Below are 21235 nucleotides of genomic sequence, written 5' to 3' on the forward strand. Positions count from 1 at the left end.
AAGGACCTAGCAGCACATGCCAACAAGAGAAATGGTCCCAAAGGCTGTTTTACACTCCTCATGGCTTTTCTCATGCTAAGGTTGCATGCTTGATTACCCCAGGAACGACTTCACTGAGCTTCTGTGGGACTACTACAGAGCTAATCCTGTAGGCAAGTCTTTGCAGACCCACCTAGAGAAGTTCACTCTGACAGAGAGGGTGGTGTGCCATTAGTCATGCTTGAAAGACTTAACAGGGACATAAATGATGTATAACTTTTTACACAGGTTGTATACACACATATGCATTTCAGTAGCATAGTTAGTGCTGTTTGAAGTATTTATAGAAGTGCTTTACATTCAGTGGTGAGTTTTAAAAAAATCTGTGGTTCAGCTGATATCTCAAAGGGGTATTTTGAAGCTTTACTACCATTTCCCCTAAGGCCCTTCCCATGATAGCTTCAATACTGAGACATAAAAGGTTAATTAGTGAATGTTTGTAAAGGACTTTGAAGAGGAAAAGCTTTCTTTCTTTCTTTTTTTATCTTTTTCCTTTTTTTATTTTTTTGAGCTAAACATGCTGATGATTATAAAGGTGGGATTTCTGTCAGCTTCTTTGTTTTGCATGCTGCTCTGAAGAGGTTTGCTATGAATTCAGTTTGCTGCCAGATTTTCAGTAATTAGTTTATCTGCTTTACCTGGTGCTGCCTTTTGCCATGCTGCCCTCTTCCCCATGGACCAGTACTGCTGAGGTGCCGGCTGATGCAGGAGGAAGCTAGGCTCAAGTGCTACCCTGCACACCTCCAGGAACCCCACTGTGGGCCAAGTGAAAGAAACTCATTCCCTCTAACTCCATCAGAGTTACTCCTTGACTTCAACAAGCAACAGAAACATAACCTTGCAACCCAGGAAATGAATGAAGCTTATTGAACAACATCTGTGGGGCTAGCTCATCTACAAAGGCAACCCACACTGGCATTCTGCTTAGTATAATACATCTTAACCATGTAAGATTGAAAAGATGACAGCAGCTCTGCCCCTGGCAAGTTTGATAAAACCTTCTTTCCCGGAAATCCAGTACAAAATAACAATATTTAAAAGAGTCAAGTACTAAACAGTCTGCACTAGTGCATCTTATTCATTTAAACACAAGAGCTCAGCAGCAAGAACAGGCTTTGAGCCTAATTCTCAGAGTTTCCCACTGTTTCAATAAAAAACTTCCCCTTCACTGAACTCATTAGGTCGTTCTTTATCTACTACCTGTGCTTCCTCAAGAACCGAAGCCTGGAACAAGACAAACAGCAGTCTCCTTCATCACGCAACTTAGTATACATTCATATTCAGTAAAATTAACTAATGTTACTCTACCAGCAATCTTGATGGACCTGATTTATTAATTTTTCATTAATCAGACCGCTGCAGTATTGAAAAATTTTATACCTATACAAGTAGGTTTATGAAACAGCTTATATTGTTGAAAATATGGTTTAGGGCATTTGCATATTTGAATGTGTTTACAGCTGAGACATGAGGATACCTTGAGAAGATGCAAGCAGCAACCATTGGACTTCATCTTAGCCAGTGCTAGTTACTGTGTTGCTTTATTTGCCTGCATTGCTTCTGCATAGGGTGAAATGCACCTTCCCTGGTAAAAAAAAAACCATCCAGAGTACTGTGACAGAAACTCACCGCTAGAGCAAACCTGTGGTGTTACTGAGTTTGTACTGAATCAGAGCAATGTGCAAACTGAAACTTTTCTAAAATGAAAAAAAGTAAATGTAAAATTTTATTTACAAAATGAAAGAAAAGGCATTTCCTCAGCAAAGAGCCAAGAATCCTCTTTAGCTCAATCTGTATTAAAATATTTATTGCAGAGCAATATGATGTTGGAGGGAAGGCATCTATACAACATAAACAGTTCTCCTTCTTTTTCTTGAAATTATATTATAAATTACCACTATTAGTTTATTGAGCACTTATTTCTCAGCACCTATGGGTAAGCAGTCTCTCTATATTTATGTTTTCAATATAGAGAGTGTCCCCATTAGATATTTCAAGGCAAAAATAATGGTCAGTATAACAGAAGACAAGTCATAAATTCATAAACTGATATAAAGCCCTGCTGGCTCAGTGGTTGTAAACCAGCAGGGTTCCAATCAGACCCCTTTGTGTTGTACTCACTGGAGAGCTGAAGCAGCTCCAGCATCAGAGACTAACTCTTCTGCTTGGTGAACAGGAGTCACCTGCCAAAAATGTTTCAAGAGTGACTGGAGACAGAGTTTCCCTCAAATTTCCATCAGTATTATTAAAATTCTGGCTGGGTGTCATCAGACCAAAGGTCCATATAGAAAAATATCTTTCCCAGTGGCTAAAAAGTAGGTGCTTAATGAAAGCATGCAAAAGAGAAGGCATCCGTGCTCTTGGGATAATTCAGTTTATAATGAAACTATTTATTCATTTCCTGATAGTCTCTAGGAAATTTTTTATTTTTTCTTGGCGTGGGAAAGCGTAAGTTTGAGTAGTGATAATTAACTGAGTTTGAAATAGATATTAATAGAATAGCAGTCTTTCATCCAATAAAGTTTTCTGAGCAAACATTTTGAGTGATATCTTCAGTACACAGTAACCCAGCATTGAGGACAAAATATCACCTCTGAGCCCATTAAAGACTCTTTGAGGTAATACCTTCTCTGTGTAAGCAGCTGATAGGCTTGCAAAATAGGAAACTGCACCCTGCAAAAGGATATATACGTGCCTGTGGCTTGTTCTACCTGCTGTGCAAACGTTTTTGCATGGAAATGAGACCAGAAAACTTCACATCCAGCATCTCTCTTCAGAAGGCACACTTGGTACAAGGATCCTTTTCTGCACACAAAATCTCAGAGGCCTATTTCAAAGGGACCTAACTGCACTACCTACAAAACCTTGCTAAGAAACATGCAGTGCACAAAATAGCCTGCAGCAGTATGTGGTTCAGCTACAGAGCTAATACTTGTGTAATTGCACTGACCCTTTGATTAAGAAACTGTATGAAAGGCTGCCATCACCTCTGCTAAAGGCATAAGCATGGGCTCAAAAACTGACTTCTGTAGGTACTTCCTCCAAATGGTCTCCTGCTATGGCCCACGCTGCTTCTTCTCACTTCCAGGCAGGACCTGCAGTCACTTCTCTTCCTGCGGCACTGCCCCATAGACCTCTTGCAATGTCATCCTCCACTCAATAATACAAGTCCAAAAGACCATCCAAGGAGCAAATCTACCTAATCCTGTCCAAAACATCTCCAGAGGGCTCAAACCTTTGTCGCAAAACAAAATAACAACATGTATAAAGGGATCTAGTTAATAATTTAGGAAATAAAATGCTCCTTGTGTGCACGTGTCTTTGGTCACTCAACCATGACCAAATTCTGGTGCAGATTTATTTTAAAGAAAATACCTGTTTTCCCAAGTCAGTCAGCCAGTCTCTGATAAGTCTCTTCGTAGCTAAGCCCTCTACCATGTTTTCTTCACATCATTAAAAAATATGCAATTCTTCTATCCTGACAGCCCTTTACAGTCCTGCCAACACCTATTTGTTCCCTCCTCTTAGGCCATCCCACACTAGGCCAGATTGTGTTTCTTTATCTCATTTTTTATAAAATAATAATAATAAAAAACTTATTTTTACTACCTGTGTGTAATAAGCTTTCCTACCTTCCAGCGTCCTTGTAAGACTATGAGTCACATGCTGTGAAGCAGACAGGGTCACCTCCCTCCAAGGTCTCCCCATGATTTCTTTAGATAGTCTGAATGTCCCACCTACACCCTCTTGTCTCCTTCCTCTGGCTTCCCCCTTCTAAAGCAGCCTGGTGGAAATCCTCTGATATAGCTGGCCCAGCTACCAGCACTTCAATGGGCTCATCTCTGGCTAAATAATTACTTTTAGCTTTCCAGTGAGCATTGTCCCTCTGGGAGAAGTGACCTATTGTTCTGCACCAGTTTCTATTGAAGGGAAGCAGTAGAAAGCCAATGCAATTAGCACTCTGACAAAGTTGCTTACAAAGATGAATTTGGAATCAGTGTTACCTCTAATAACTATTTCCTTATCATATTTGGTTTATTTACATATAGATCACTGATTCTCCCAGGAATTGCCTGGTGCCTGCCTGCCTTTTGTGTTGTTTTCAAGTGCCCATTGGAGGTAGCCTGACCATCAAGTAACTATGAAGATGTCCCTTGCTGCTGCCTCCTCTGTGGTAGGGGAAGGCCCTGTTGGTATACAAAGTCTTCCTCATCAGGCTTTGATATGAGACAGGGGAGAAAGCAGCCTGACTTTTGGGAGGAGGGCAGCTGTTAGGATCCGGTTTAAACCCAGAAGAGCAAAGAAAATTAAGTCTCTTTGTATAAAATGGAAAGAACTTTGAAGGTTCAAAATATACCCAAAAAACGAGATTAAAACCAAACGAGGTTTGATGTTGGTGCCAAAAATTTGATATATTGTATTAATAGTAAAAGAGGCAAAGAGAAAGAAAGAGAAAAGAAAGAAAGAGAAAGAAGTGTGTGTGGGGGGGATGGGGGCACAGGGAGAGGGTGACAGGGGTTAGGTGGAAGCATATCACCCATCCAGGAGTCCCAATGGCATCTCGTTGCTCCCCTCCATCTAGTCTGCTGGTGATGAGGGTGCCCTGCCGCCGAAGAGTACAGAATCCTGTGGATTAATACCCGCTTTGGGCAGGTGGGAACACCCAGGTGCCTCCCCTGCAGGGGGCCAGTTTGACACGGTCCCTTGCAAGACTCTGGATTTGTTGCATCATCTGTGGTGCAGGGTCTGGGGACCCCTTAGGGGGGCCTTTGATGGGCCGTGACACCCCCTCTGTCCTTCACATGGATGCGGCTTTTTCCCTGGGTGAAGGGTCCCTCAGCTGGGCTCCTCTGCACGGTGGAGGATGGGCGGTCACTGCGCCTCTCACCAGAGGCTTTTCCAGAAGACACCCAAAGCCTCTCTCCCCCCACTCTTTGGTGGAGGGTGTGTTCGAGCCTGGCAGCTGATAGCCCTGGGGCCGTGAGCTCCACTGCTGAGGTGTTAAGCCTGTGCTTTGTGACTGTCCCCAGCCCTGAGTTGTTACGTTATCTTCATCAGCGGGCCCAGGGCCTCATTCCAAAGGCCTATTCAGGGTGTGGTGGTATTTTCTGCAGCTTTTGTAATACAGTTTTACTATGAGTCCTTCATGAAAATGTTTAAGTCATAAACTACAGTATTTCGGTCTCTGACAGCAACTGTGTGTGTGCTCTTGTAATGTTACATATTGGTTACAGACACATGCCTTGGGGGCATGTCCATTGCTCTGTGCTCCTAGAGTTCCCAGGTTTTGACACACACACAATTTGCTGCTTTCCAACACTGATACAACTTACGTCTGATGGAAGCTAGATTTGTTAGCTTAGCTAACAAAACCCAAGAATAATTCAAAGTCTCACTTGTTTACAAGTCTGTTCCAGCATCATTATTCACAGCAGCAAAACATAAAGTGGCCAGATTTTTTAGGCAGATCCCCACTGGATTCTAAACCAATAAAACAAGTACTAGAAACAATCTTGCATTAGCAAGCCCTACGGGCCAACACTCTAATTTTTAAAAGTACGTGGAGGCAGTGTTTGTGTTAGGCAAAACCATGGCTTTTCTAAAACTGCCGCTCACTGAAATTAGCCTTTTTTTTTTGTTTCTGCATTGTGTTAAACGCATGCTGGAGCATTCCCATAAGATACAAAAAGGCTGGATGAAGAATTCTCCCTACTAGCAGTATAATGATCACAAACCAAACATGAACCTAGATCTCTTTGTTCTGACACAGCCTATTTGCATTACTTTAAGATTCTTCACAGCATCATCTGCACAATATTGGTTTTCTTGCAAGACATGAAGAAACTCAATAACTGAGAATTAGGGAAACAGAATTATTTACAGTAACATGCACAAGAGCTTCTGAGGGCAGGAGGATGTCACACTTGTTACGATGCTGTCACCTGTACACTTGTCACCAAGGCTGTGTCCTTTGCACGTACATTGCCACGTCAGAAGTCAGCTCTGTAGTGCATGCTATTGTCTTGCAAGTCTGCTAAAACTAAGCTGCCAAAGAGAAGGATTAATTTTCCATTGGATCAGCGCAGCAACCCTTTCCAGCAGCATCCTGTGAAGGATACAGAATGTTTTGTTCACTAAATATCAAGTAGCAGGAAACCAGCTGCCTAGATCTAGATAAGAGCCAGAGACAAATATGTGCTTGCCTAATCCCTATCTGTACTTGCTTAATCAGCTTTTAGTTCCAGGACCTTGAGCATAATGACCATATAAGGAGGGGTCAACCAAAAGACACCGGAGGATGACTACTAGCCTTCATCCTGCGACCACCAGGAGGAAAAAAAAGACCCCCTAGCAACAAGTCACACATGCGCAGAATACCATAGAAGAGACACTTCAACCGGAGAAGAGACTGTATAAGAAGGAACTGGAACTGGCGGAAGGCGCGGCAGTTGGTGGAGCGGAGACTCCCCTGCCGCCCAGCGCTGTATTTGCCTTTGCCTTGCTTGCTTATTAATTAATAAAATTTTGTGATTGGCAAAATGGAGTTCCTGGATTTGTCACATATTTATCACAATCCCATATGTAGGTTGGATTAAATGTACCATGAATCTGTACTCCAAATGGACTGGAAAATAAATCGCCTATGCAAGCTCATTTTTTCGGCTCTATTTGCTGAAATAGGGAGACCTATTTTAAAGCTATGTGTGCTCTGGACAGAGTTTCTTCCTTCCAAGAGAGGGCACCATCAGCTTTCCTTCTGCTGCTCTTTGAAGTAGGGGTAATAGGAATAGTCCCACTCAGGCCTTGCAAGCTTGGGTTCCTTTTGGATATCTCAGATAGCTGCAGATGTGTTCTACGAGTGCCCCATAGGATGTCTGGCCACAGGGGCAAGGGCTGTGCCTGAAGGATCCCACCACTGTGCTGTGCCAGAGCTGCATTCCCATGACATTTATGCCTAGCCTCCTAGCCTGGCTTGGTTTGACCTAGCATGGACCTAGCTGGTCTCCATGGACGGTGGTAGAAGTTGTACATTGCTGTATTTCTTACTCACGATCAGTAAATTCACGGAGATCCTCAGCTTGTGATGATTTAACAGGCTCCAAGAGCTAGATGGGAATCTATACAACCAGCTGCGACCCTTACCGGCTGTACTTTGGCTTGCTAAATCAGTGCCAGGACAAACACTGCTAAATAAAAGCTGTCTGTGAGATGAGGATATCCATCTCTTGTATCATCATCGCTCCTATCTGAGAGGGACAGCGTCCAGTGAAGTCTAGTGCAATCCAGAAGTTTGTGCCCTTTCAAAAAAGAAAAGGAAAAAAACCGTGCAAACATACAATACATACATACAATACAAGATAAAGATGACAAACACTTACTGCACTATTTCATAAAGATGACAAACACTTACTGCACTATTTCTGAGCTAGTTCAGTTTCACAGGGCTGTAACTCACTGAAGGCAGCAGTCTCTAAGGTTAACATACACATTAAATAACATTCCTTCTGCTGTCTTCAGAAAGAAAACACGTTTTCAAGTAAAAGGATTTCTGCAACAAGAGCTCTGGTGTTGAACTTCACACAGATGGTGCTTATTAGAGAGATTTCCATTTCCAAAAAACAATTTAAAGCACCACCTGATCTGCAATTCCAGCTCCTCTCTCTAATAAACAGCAGCGATAATTCACATTGTGGGATTGGGAACTAACTTCCTCCATATATATTCACAGACGGGCTCCGAGCAGGCCACCTCATGATGTGGGGAGCCGGATCAGCCACCACTAAGCACCCTGAGCAGGACATGTCTCTCTGTGCCTGCCATGCCAGTGGACCCTTCCTGGGCGTCTGCCGTGGGTCTGATGCAGGTCTGACATAAGAACTGAGCCCATCTCTGACAGCAAACATAATGCCACTTTAAGGAAGCTGAGTCACCTTCACTGCTCTTCCTACCACCCACCTTTGGCAATTGCAAGGCCCCTCTTTCTTGCCAGATGCATGCCTGGTACAAACACCTCTTATCAAAGGCTGCTGCAGAAGTGCTGCAGCAGTCAGCAGCCTTAGGACAGGAACAAACAAGGCCATTTGTGACCAGTTACTGCTGAAATGTGACTGTCTCAAAGAGTGATGGTGAAGCCCTTTCATGTTCATTGCTGTAGGAGGCACGTGGGTCTGTCCCAGGTGCCATGGTAGGTGGTCCAGCTGTGGCTGTGGGCCTCCTCAGAGCACATTAGCTCTTTTATTGGCTGTCTTGTACATTTCTGATGTGTTCTGATGTAATTATTGGGCATTCAGATAGTTCCCCGAAGGCTGGCTTTGTTGTTCTCCTGGGTCGAGGTCAGGAGTGCCAAAGGGTAAGGCTTTGCTAAGGCTTGCTTAGTGCTGCTGTTGATAATGATGGAGCCTGTGGAAGAGACTTGTATTCCTCTCCTATCTTTTAACGGCAATTTTCTATATCTTATCTTCATCTGCCATATCCTGTGCAGGCAGATAGGGAAGTTAAACTGCAGCTGTGCTTCTTTGGCTGTCTTCTATTCTTGCACCCTCTGTCACTTTTCTGTTTATTTGAAGTTGACTGCACTGAACTCCGTGGAATTTCTGAATACTCATCCTTCCCAAACACCCACGCTTTTCTATACTTACATCATTCTTCATTTTAAGTTCCTCTCTTTTGGTGCTTTGAAAGTGGGATTTAGCAAGTCAGTGTCCTCACCTCTCTGGGGTAAGTACAGAGGCAATGCTCTGCTTCTGTCAGATACAGACAACACCAGTTTCCTGTCTGATAAGGACTTTTAAATCTACAAGTTGCTTTATGATCTTCACAGAGGAGGTGCATAGATGTACAATGTATATTTCAATTTCCTTCTTGATACTAATTATTCTTCCTCATAGCAATACTAACTTATCTAGAATCTTCTCAAGCCAGATGAACTCTAAAAGGGGGGGGGGGGGAAAGGAAATAATGTGCCAAAAGAGCAAATATTTAATTACTTTTATTAAAATAAAAATATCATGCATTAATACGCATTAGACATTTCTGAGAACCAGTAATATGAAGATTAAGACTACGTAATTTCTGCATAAAATAGGTTGAGCTGGTAAAACATGCAGCCTATGTACTGGAAGGGACTGGATGGAAAGATGAAAATGAGAAAGGTGCTGTTATGGCTTTTTTTTTTCTGTGTACAAAGTTCATCTATAAAGACAAAAATTATTTCATTTACTAATTGTGATACCAGGGACCTATCCAGGCTGAATGCATACTGACAGTTCCAGCTCCTCTCTTCTTTACTATCTTGCCAATGCAGTGTATATTGCTCTGTTACGTTGAGGATCCTGCAATTCCTTTAATCTTTGTCTGTTACATGTTCCACCAGTTGGATAATTAAACACTGATACTCAGGGTACACTAGGGCTTCATTTGACTGTCTTTGCTAACAGAATTTCTCTTCCTGCCTAGTATAGTACAACAATTTAAGTGACCCGTGTGACTCTGGTTGAGACTTCATTTTGCCTTAGCTATGTACTTTGGAAATGGCCAACACTACGGCTTCATATGGATCAACTTTTGAGGGATTGCCTTCACTCTGCTTCTGCTCTTGTCATGGAAGTGGAGTGGGAACCTGACATGTAAAAGAGCAGCTTTTTTTAGGGCCCTGATAAGCAGCACCTGGGCTTTCATATTGCACTTCCATTGGTCACAAGTGTTGCCTGTATTATTGCTCACATTATGAAACTCCAGCACTGTGCACACAGAGAGCCAAAGAGTCTTGAAGAGAGGAAAGACTGCTGTTACTAGCTTCACTAAGCTCTGGATAAATCCCCAAGGTGACAAATTTTCCCAGAAAAAAAATCTAAGTCCATCAAAAAAGAACCCTTATTGTGAGTTCTTCTCTGGCTACAAGCTACAAGCTAGCCACTGCTTTTTGTTCCCCCCAAATACAACAGTATATCACAATAGAAGTCCTCCAAAAATTAAAAACAATTAAAAAGAATAATATACACCTCATTTTTTCATCGCTCATATACAAACAATCTTTGATCAACAGTATAAACCATTAAACCATATAAAAGTCAATAGTTTCTTATTTTACAAATAGTGCTTTCATAGTTGAGTAACTTTACAATGCTGTAAGGGTACCGTCTGTATCTATGGATATATTGCTTGACAGTTTATTAAAACCAAGTCATTATACCTTATACTCGGTTGATTGCATCAATACAAAGCAGCCTAATATGGGCAATGGATCCATAGGATCTCTGATTATTGTGAGGGATTTCCAAAAATCACTCAACATTAGCCTTGTTTTATACTCTCAGTGTAATCAATTTAAACATCCCATTAATTTCAAGGAGAACACTATTAGGAATGTAGGATTAAAAAAGCAACATAGGTATGTGAGCCAAGCCTCCTACCACTGTAGACAACTAGTTTGATTATTTCCTTTAATAAAATATGAGGATAACATTGATGGTGGTTGCAAATGCACACTCTCCAGCTAGCTTGTGAGAGGTAAGGAGAAGACTCTGGATAAATTCCAGCTTGACTGAAAATAATGTACTGCATTGTCTGTGTAGGAACAACACCTTCTGCCAGTCCAGTTGTTAGTGGCATTCTTGATTTTTGGTTTTCACCTTATTAATCAGAAAAACCCATTACTTCAATGTGAGAGATACAAAGAGACCACAGGACCTGTGCTGCTGTGCATCCAGACAGCCCCATCTGCACCATGTTAGAAGATGACAGCAAAGCTGATGAAGCACCAGCCCCAAATCTTGGCTGAAGGCATTTTGCCTGCTGACTTCAGCAATGCAATAAGTGGCATGTCTTTTGCCAGGCAGGTCTCCAGTTATCAATTCTTTCCCTTGGGAAACCCATTTTTGGATGCTGTTGAGGCCTTAGCTTGACCACTAGCTGTTGTACAGTCTACTATGACTGCACTTTTCTCTCCCTGGATAAAAAGAAGGGGTTGCACCAACCCACAGTTCTCAGTCCACATGGTCATGGTAATAGAGGCAGTGATCTGCCTAACACCAGACATCAAACGCAGGCAGGATGCAGGGCAGAAAGCAAAGCATATCATGGAAGCTCTGTGATTTCAACTCCCCTGCATAATTAAAGTAATACATAACCAAGTGTTACTGTTTTAAAGTCTCACTGACTGCCTACACACTTCCTCACACAAGAAAGTTATTTCATCATTTCTCATCTTCACATCATCGTATTTTTTCATGATACTGAGCCAAAATATCATGTATTTGCTTCTTTTTTTCTTGGCTGTGTCTCTGTTTAGATATTGCATTAAGTGCAATATGGAGTAGCGGTTGTAGGTTTGGCCCTGAAGTGATACATGGTCCCAATATCCAGCTTGGTTTTCTACGGACAGGCTTCACACTCCTGCCAAGCTCACTGGAGGCCTGACCCAGCCTAAATGAAGGGTGAAGCTCTGTAGCTCTTCCCTATAAAAAGAAGCTGTGGAAGTGGTGATCAATACCCTATTCCTTTAAAGCAAGAAAACAAGACATTACATCTTTGGTCCTAATACAGCCCATTTGACAAGCTACTTGAAGGTGTCATGTTTTTCTTTTGTATAAACTTTTTTTTTCTATTATTTTCTTTATTATTTTAAAAAGGCTCCTTGAAAGTTGTATGTCAGAACAAAGAGGGAACACTTATAAAAAGAATGATAGAAAATGGGATCCCATTATAAAAATTTGAACCAGTGGTGATAAAACATTACAAAGCACTCTTGCTAAGTGTTATACACAGAGTTTGACATTTCACAAGTATAGAGTTTCCACCAAGGAGGAGGACACAGGTATATTTTCATACTTTGTCCTGATTCAGGTGTTTTCTCATAAAGAAACTCTGGGGGAAACAATGGCCATAGTACCGTAACTGCTCATTCGAGAGGCAGTGGTCATACTAACAGATGTTGAATCCTGAATGTGAAAAATGAGTGCTCGTCTGGAAATGCAAAGTTTCTCCTTGGCACCCTGAAGCACCCACAGACAGACCAAGACTACCCCAGACACCTTGTGATGGGACTTCTTTAAGCTGTTTGGGGTCCTGTGACATTGTTGTAACCCTAACTATGTCCCTCAGGGAAGAGATACCCCTCATAGTATGAATGCCATGTACCTTGGTTTTGCACAAGCAATCTCTGCAACCCCCTTCACATGACGCTGGGATCAGGGACAGGAAGGAGCACCTGTACCTGCAGGCCTCAGTGATGTCCCTGTGCAAACTCAGCAGCTGTCTTGGGTACGGATTGGTCAGCTGTAGCCCTTCCCTGGCATTACTCCCCCTATACAAGCCCCTTCCTTTCAAACAAGCCAGAGGACCACATTTTCTAATGCTAGGGTGGGCTTCAAGTCTCAGTGAGGTTGGTGGGATGGGGCATCACCCCGAGGCATTCCAGAAACCACCATCTAGTTCCAACTGCTCCCTCTAAAAAAACTTACTTCAATGTTGACTGTCAGTTGGGAACAAAAGGAAGCTCCTGGCCTCTGGATGAATTTACTTGACAAAATCAATTGCAACATGAAGAAAATTTTGCAGGTCAACTTCTTTGCAGCAAAAGAAAACAACCCAAGGCCCAAAATGAAATCAAATGTGTTGACACTGTACACAATCACTGGAAAACATCAAAGTAAGATGAAGACTCTTAACTTACATTTTCATACACTTAGAAGTTATTAAAGGTCCTAAATTATTATTGCAAAAGGAGTTCTGTAATAACAACTGCTTTATGAGATATGCTAAGGACTAACTTGTGAGTATTTTATTTTGTCTTCCATAAGAAGTACAGTAAAAAGGGAAATTCTATTTTTCTCAAGTGGTAAGACTCCACTGGCTTTTATAAGAGGCTGTGGAATGCTACATTTCCCTATTTAGCTGTGTTTTTAAAATCAGCCTTTTCTACCCATACCTCCAGTTGACCTTTCAAGTTATTTTTGGATGTTGATTTATGCTGCCTAACTATATTCTCCTGTATGAGCACCTATGATCTGCTGGGGCCTCCTTGCTGCTAAATGTGCAGTGAGCTGCAATGGGAAAACCAGGACATTTCTGCTGCTTACTGTTTTTTTTAATCCTGGTGGAAATTATTTGGTATATTGCTACTGTCTGTTACCCTGTGAGCATCACCGTGCACAGCACCTGTGCTTCCAGCCACAGCCGGTCGCTGCACAGTCCCATCCACTCCCAGTGCCCATGTATCTGCCCCTGCAGGCACTACCCAGTTTTTATTTTTTGCTGGCTTTTGAATCATTACTGAGCTGCCAATGTACAAATCATGGCTTACAGGATGCCTGTTTACCAGAAATACTTCACAATATATAGTTGATCCTGACAATCTGGAATCTACATTTGTATCAACAGTTTGTGATCCTACGTCCTCTTTCCTACATTTTTCATCAAAAACATCACGTTCAAAGGGAGATGTTCTTTCTAACTTACATTGCTTAATTTTTAGATGAATCTCCTTGTTTCCAGCAATGAATTGCTACTGAATCCCTCCTGAATTAAAAGGGCATGTGTTAACCTCTATTCATGCTACATAATGTTGGTGATACACATTGCTATTTCTCAGTGGCTTTCTTGTTTTAGCTAACAGATCAAACAGATTAAAATCAATAAATGCCTTTGTGCAATAGTGTTTGAAAGATTCTGTGGGAGAATATGCACTCTGTGATTTTCTAGTGTTTGGCTTGGAGACAGATTCAGCAAATTGAAAAATTATCTGTGAATTCTGTTAAGATCTTTTTTTAGTTTTATGTACATTTCTGCCAGGGTGGTGGGTGGGGAAAAGCAGCGCTGCCTGTGCGCACATGTTGCACACTTGTGAGAGCAACACAACAAATCTGCTCCCAGGAATGCAAGGAGAAATCTGCCGCTAATTGGACGTGGGAACTGAATTTTGGTTACTGTTTTAAATACAAGCCACTGAGAATCCAAGTCAAACATTGCATCTTCCACTGGGTCATGGTGAGACACATCTACCAAACAGAACAATCTCTGGATTCTGACCCAACATGCCACTCCACTCTGTACTGTGGTGAGACTCATGAGCTGTACACATACAAACTGCTAATGCATGTTGCTAAAAAAAGGGGCTCATTTCACATGACTGGAGGGCTCTTTTCCTCAGTAAATCTGTAAAAACAGTGCTCTAAGGATTTGCTGCTTGATCCTGGACTTCAGATGCAATACTTAAACTGAAACACATAATGATGTAATCAGAACATGGCAGCGGCATAAATTTGACTGTTTCTTGCTACTTAATAAAGACTACAGATCCTCTCCAAGTCAGCTGCTTATGCTACCCTCAAGCAAGTTGCCACCATTCAAATAGTTAAAGGCCTTTGTCCCCAAATAAGAATTTGCTTTCTGATCTAGTGGTTTGATTAAAATAGCACTGCCAAGCTGTTGGTGGGATGCATCTAAAGGACTGACTAAATTCACACTTTAGGCACTTTACTCCTCCTATATTCATAAGAAATGTTAGTGATGGAATAATTTTATGGGTCACTGGAAAGAGTAGCTGCTTTTGCTGCTGTGACTGACTTACAATATCAAGCTAAAATCTCAGCCTCACCTTGCCTGCCTATACCACACTAATAACCAGAAGATGATGCTGTGCATTTCAAAGAAGCAGTAGGCAACCCTGTGCTTCAGAAGAGGGAGATAATATTTTCCATCACTCCAGATTATTCTTTCTTTCCTTAATTCATTCTCACTGCTCCTTCTGCATTGCCAGGATAGTAACCCCAAAGGGACATGTAACCAACTTCAGCATCTGCTCCAGAGTGGGACAGCAATTGGCAGTATTCTACTTTGAAGTGAGTGAAATGTACTACTTAGATACCCCTTTTCTTTGTCAAATGTATAAAGGAAAATGATTTCTGCTCTGAGCCCCTTCGAGAAGGAAAATAAAGCTGCTCAGCTAGAGCTACCTGTGTTTCTTTCCTTAGTCAAGTTTAATTTAGTACAGTTCTTCCAGTCTGTCTCGTGAGTGCTCCAATTTGCCACTATTTGCATTTCCTTGACATTTAATTGAAGCCTGTTAAACGTTATCTGACACTTCATTTTTCAGATACGGCAACATCTTTAACAGTTTTGTTGAAGAAGAAAGGCATTTTGACAACCTGACAGCTGCATAAGGGATCAGAACAAAAAAAAGTCTTGGGTTTGACCATCAGAAAACAGACTAGTGAGCACTTTATAATCATGTATAAGTGACTTGGAGGTGTGTTCCTCTTGTCAGTTTGTAGATGTAGTGGTCAGCAGGTGATGCATTGTGCCATTTCGCTCCTTGTGCTAGTTCTCCCCAGACCAATCCACTCCATACTGCCCTGGGCAGAATCACCCATACGTCCCTCAGATGCACTTCTCACCTTTGGGCCAAAAGGCACTATATGGAGCCAATTTGTAAAAATCTGGTGGTTTGGAATAACAGTTTCAGTTCCAGAAGATTTGGAACATAATTTTTTTTCCTGCTGGTGATCTGAGCAACACTTAGCAGACGAGCAGTACAAGCATCTGATCTTGTAAAAGATCCAAAAATTCTGTTAGAAACATTTATAAAAATACAGAATGTAGAAAGAAATTTGACTGTACAATGTGTACAGCTCTCAAGTTCATCCCAGAGTGGCTTTTTACCATGCTACCATTTGAAAATGAAAGGAATGCATCCGTATTTCTTCAGTCCAGGAAGATCCTGCTCCATCCCAACATGCCTCCAAGCGCAGGTTAGGGGCCTCAGCTACTACATGGAAATGGGCAAGGAAAGACCCAAACTACCATCAGACAGGCTTTGCAGTTTAAAAGCCCCATGCTGAAAAGGAGAGGTGTGCTTTTTGATGCATTGTGGTTGCCATTTGCTCTGAGCCAGAGTCCGCTCTTGCAGCAGCCAACAGTTCACTTATCCAGCTTGCCTCGCTGCAAGAAGGAATTCTCTATGGTCATGCTGAGGCTTCAATGTATTCGCTTTTTGGTGCTGCTACCCTCAAGTACTCTGGGTTTTCTGCTGTGGGAACTTTCAAGAGACCGTTAGGTTTGGTTTCCTTCGGTAAGAAGTCCTGCTGGTAGTCAGGATTGTCCAGATTTATTTGGTGGTTGCCTGCCTGGATCCAGTAGGGAGAGCTCTCAAAGACTGTCTTGGCCAGTGGAGACTGGTTGGTGTTGAGATACTCGGGGTTGTCCACAGCTGTGCTGTGTGAATTCTGGTAGCTGGAGTCTGTGGGGATCTTTGAGTTTGCTGTGAGAGAGAAGTTGTTGTAGATTGGATTCTGGACTGCTGAGGCAGATGCTTTCTTGGGCACCAACTGGTTTACATATTCTAGAATAAAAAGAAAATAAGAATGAGAAGGAATGAAAAGGAAGATATAAAATTATTGCAGCCATTTGTGTCCCTTGACATTTCGTTTCAACCCAGCTGCCACTTGCTCTTCGCACACGGCACATCTCTGAACTTCCCAGAGTGGAAAAGAGCCACAGGCAGGAAATGCCACTCTGTGGCACCGAACATGCTGCCCTGAGGTTCACCGTCAAGAATTTTGTTTGCTAACCAGCAGAAAGATGGCTTGGACCACGAGACAGGGAGATAGCTACTGCTGATTTTAGCGGTATGTGGGTGGCTGTGTCCCAGATAGTGTTCTGAAACGGCAGTTTGGGAGGTTAGCTGCCAGAAGCTGTTTCCCTGGAAAAAATGTTTAGAGATGAGGAAAATGCCTAGAAAATACAGGACTGGCAGTAACAGTGACTCCACATTTCACGTCAATGCTATTCCTTGCAGGGCCTTTCACCCTTTTTAGCTATGGCATATTCTTGGAATGGTTGGTTGGGACTTTTTAAGGACACAAAGCATCATCACTGCATTATCCAGCCCCACCTCCCTCAGTGCTCACTGGCTCTCTCTCTACACTAGACCTCCTACACTGTCCACGTGCAACCATGAACTGCCTTCTGTGGGCCAACTTCTGAAAGCAATGAAACAGCCACAAAGCTTTTTATATTGCTGAAATGGTAAAAGGAATGAAACCATATTTTTAGAGGATATTTTCTCAAGTAGAAAGCTTTAAACACATAACCACACATGCAAACTCCCTGCCTAGATGACACACATGGCTAACATAAGGAACTCGGCTCATGAGGGAACTGCAATGAGAAATGGTCAGAAGCAGACAGGTAAAGGCTAGGAAAACTGTATGTGCACACTTTTCCACTCCTATTTACTGAGAAAAAAGGGTAGAAAGCATTTGAATTGCTTCCTTTCTACAGAAAAGGAAGGAAAATCATTATATTTGCAACCAAATGGCTTGTGAATGAGTGGCCATGGGATAGAAACACAGCAGAGGTACTCACCTGGGGCTGGTAGGAAGCTGTCGTCTATGCTGTCCTCCAAGAAAGCGCCTGTTGGGTCTGAGCTATACCTCTGGACAAAGCTGTCTTCCCGCACAGGGTGCCCCTGCTAGGATGGAAGTAGAGAAAAACAGTATTAAAGGGACTGATTTGTAGAAGCTGTTCCACATAGGATGACTTACTCCTTTATTAAAGGTCATTCTACTTACCCCGTTCCTGTCAATGCAGGTTGTAGTAGAGTTGTTGCTGGTAGCACTCTTAGAGAGAAAGAAAATACAGACATCATGAGAAAGCAGTTCACTCTTAAAATGGCTTGTCATGTTTCCACAGTGGAAAAATTTCATACCAATGAACTCAAGAGAGGAGTGCGAGATGTTGAAGGGCTGTTGAAAAAGCCCTGGTGTGGCACGAGGTACTCATCTGCATCCACTATATCTTCCATGTCCTCCTCCTCCATCAGGGTGCGATAAAACTTGGAGTCCGTAGGGCTGGGCAGGTGCATCCTATCATCTCCCTGTTAAAAAAGTCAGCATTAGACAGGACTTGCAGACTCCTTTCAAGCCCTCATTCTCCCCTAATCTCTGAGACAAAGTAATTTAACAAGAGGCACAAGATGCAAAATCTTGGTTCACAGATTCTGATTTGGAAGGGACACACAAAGGCCATCAAGTGCAGTGCTCAAGTAAATGGCCCATACAGAGATCTGTGTGTTTAACCAAATTTACCTAGAGTTTAGGGGAACTTGGGCCTGCAATCTCAGTCCATGCTGCTGTAAAGTAACTCCGTTTTGAAGAGGAACAAACTCTGTTCTCCTCTCATGACTACATTATGGACTGTTCCTGGTCCTAGACTGGGACCAATGCTAAGAAAATAGTGACCAGTCTTGACATTTTGTTTGTGGTTCTAGCTGAATGTGTTAAAACCTGGAAAGCAACAACAAATCTGGCCTTCAGTTATCCATATGATATGTTTTCATATGCCTTACTAGTTACTTTGGGCCTCAGATGAAATGCCCACCAGACATCTTCCCACTGCAGTTAGTACCTGTATAACGAGATAGCGTGGAGGGTCACGGGCCATTTTTGAGAATTCAGCTATCAGCTCACGAAACTTGGGACGGCTGTCTGCATCGATCATCCAGCCTGCAGGAAAAGCAATGCACAAACAAAACTGTTTTGGTGATCAAACACAGAGTCTAAAATAAAATATAACAGCAAAAAGAGCAGTGCCATGCGTGGAACAAAGAAAGGAGCTACCCCTATGGGACCACCATAAACAGTTCATTCACCAGCCATGGGTGTGAATTTCAGCATTTAAAATGCAGATCTTGGCAGTTTTGGGAAGAAGGAAATAAAACCCCATGTTGGAAAACCTTCAGGCTGAGTCTGTCTCCTCTCCTATCTCCATGGGGGCAGGCAGGTCCCACTTGAGGGAGAATTCAAATTAGTCTGCTTTGAAAAAAGCTCTTGAAGGACAGGAAGCAAACTGACACCAGTGGGTGCCTGCAGAGGTACCATGATTTGACCATTGGATAGTCCCCAGACTGCTTAATGAAGTCCTGGGAAGCCTACAGCAGAAGCCTCCCTCCGTACCAGATATCTTCTAAAATTCAAAACATCCTCACTGGAGACATTTTGGAAGATTACTGCAACCAAGCTGTATTTAATTAGTAAACAGATTTTAACAAAAGTAAGTCCTCAGAGCTTAGTGTGGATCAATGCTAGAAGAGATTTCAAATATAGATACTGGAGGTTTTACATGTGATATTAGTTAGGAAACCCACATTTTCTGTAACCAACTCACAGATGAGCTGATCTAGAGACTCTTGTGTTTAAAATTAAAAATAATAAAGGTCAAGCTTAGTGTGTCTAGAGGAACTCAGAAGAAACAGCCTATCTGTACTAATGGAGAAATGCAGTGGTAATATGTAATCTGAAATCTGCATTAAACACAGGCATTCGCATTAGACAAAATCTCAGAATTTCCAGTGACTTTTTACTATGCTAGAATATGATTCCCTGCTAATTCAAAAGGAAATGCTTCTTGCTTTTAGACAAAATAGAGCGTTTAATGTTCTTGCAGGTGTAGCATCTACTGTTTCTGACTTTACCTCTGAGATGCCTGTATTTAAAAGCTGTTTTTTAAATTAAAAAATTAGTAATTATTGTGCAATAACTTTGAATATTTCAGTTTATACTTTCTGATTATAAAAGAAGTGACTGGGAATCCTGAATTCCTTTAGACAAAATGGCACAGCTTTAATAGGGTCTGCACTGTAGCCTGCAAACATGAGGTCACCAGAGCAGCGAAAGATGTGCAACTGAGTCCTGTGCCAGAAGGAAGGCTCGGCCCCCAGCTCCTCACACTCTTGCACTTAAATTCAGTGTAATGGCATGAAAGGGATGGGGACACTCCACTGGCTGAGTTTTAAAATCAACAGGTGCTTGATTAGGTGACTGCTAAATGCCTCCTTTCTACATCTGGACTGACCCTAAGGAAAGACAGGGGCTGATGTGTCAGTAGGGTTCAGAATCTCTGAGGAGGAGTTTCTAGGACATTGCTTTGGCATCTGGGCACCTCCCAGGCTAGGTGCACACTTCTGGATGCAGTTCCTGCTTGCCCTGCTGAGCACAGGATCAGGCTCACCTTATGTGGTGCTTGTCCCACCACAGCAATATGTGGGTGCTCTAGGATTCCCCAAAATTGCTGCACTATGGAGTGTTCATGGTAGCCTGGCTCCTGTTTCAGGAACAGGTACATGTTGCTCTAGTGAGACGGTCTTAAATGCCACCTAGTGGGCTGCTTATCACATCCTCACAGCAGTGAGCAGGGATGCGGCAGTCATGGCCTAGAGATGTGTGTGAAGCCAGGTAGTAATCAGACATTTAGTAGCTGATATAGATGGAAAGGGGGTTTGAGGTTCAGAAGCCCTTTGGTGTGCCCTAAAATGGCCAGAAAGTGCTTCAGAAACCCTCTGCTCTTGAGCTACTTTACTGCAACAGCTGCATGCCAAAAAGGGACCAGCCAAAAGTGAGGAAGAAATTGGAAAAGGAACTGTGAATCCTTATGTGTATCTGACATTACCATGGTGCCTGCACTCCCGACACTCCTTTAGTAATAATCCACGTCTGATTGCAGTGGGAGGCATATTACTGAACTAAGGGGGAGCTTGGAGGAGAAGGCAGTGTTCATTTTATTTCCTAGACACACAAAACCAGAATATCAGGCAAAGTGGTTGGTGTCATGCTAATTTATACTGCCTGACCATATCAGTTTAAAATAATTAACAATATCAGTCAGTGGTGTGAGTGCTGAAAAACACATTAGCTGGTTGAATGAGTGACTCATAAAACTACATCCCGTGCTCCTAGGTAAAGCTCAAGGTGTCGGAACACACTCTGGTGTCATCACTCTTTCACACAACCCTAGTTCTGTCCCATTACCAGGAACACAGCATAAAATGCAACTGAGTTACTTATTCAACTTAGATGAGCAGCCACAACCCCAAGTGTAAACTCACATTTGACCATGATCATGTACACGTCAATGGTACAGATGGGGGGCTGCGGCAAACGCTCGCCCTTCTCCAGGACAGAGGAGATCTCACTGGCAGGGATCCCTTCATATGGCTTGGACCCAAATGTCATCAGCTCCCAAACTGTCACACCTGCAGGGGGGGAAGAGAAGATAATGAGAGACTGCCAGGAGCTGGACTGCTTGGCCTGGGTGTGGAGAGGTGGCGGGCAGAGAGGGGTCCCCTGGAAGCAGGTCCCCAGTTTTGCCAGAACTCCAACAAGAGAAAGCATTTTCTGGAATGATTTTATAGAGAGATTAA

The 21235-nt window shown here is 42.6% G+C and overlaps 1 protein-coding gene across 2 annotated transcripts in view; it reads right to left on the bottom strand.

The window, feature by feature from the left end:
• Positions 1-9012: 9012 nt before the first annotated feature.
• The window catches only part of EGFR (epidermal growth factor receptor), a 159962-nt gene continuing 147739 nt past the window's right edge, over positions 9013-21235 (bottom strand). Inside the window, exons 23-28 of one of the 2 annotated variants that reach the window (XM_048297741.1) lie at positions 20921-21067; positions 18445-18542; positions 17747-17914; positions 17610-17657; positions 17404-17506; positions 9013-16378 (exon numbers count right to left, since the gene is read on the bottom strand). In XM_048297741.1, coding sequence (XP_048153698.1) covers positions 16002-16378; positions 17404-17506; positions 17610-17657; positions 17747-17914; positions 18445-18542; positions 20921-21067 — 941 coding nt within the window. In that variant the 3' untranslated portion in view covers positions 9013-16001. Of the gene's footprint in view, positions 16379-17403; positions 17510-17609; positions 17658-17746; positions 17915-18444; positions 18543-20920; positions 21068-21235 lie in introns of both variants that reach the window. The other variant, XM_048297731.1, reaches the window with a different exon arrangement.

The sequence above is a fragment of the Corvus hawaiiensis genome, chromosome 1, assembly GCF_020740725.1.
Source record: "Corvus hawaiiensis isolate bCorHaw1 chromosome 1, bCorHaw1.pri.cur, whole genome shotgun sequence".
NCBI lineage: Eukaryota > Metazoa > Chordata > Aves > Passeriformes > Corvidae > Corvus > Corvus hawaiiensis.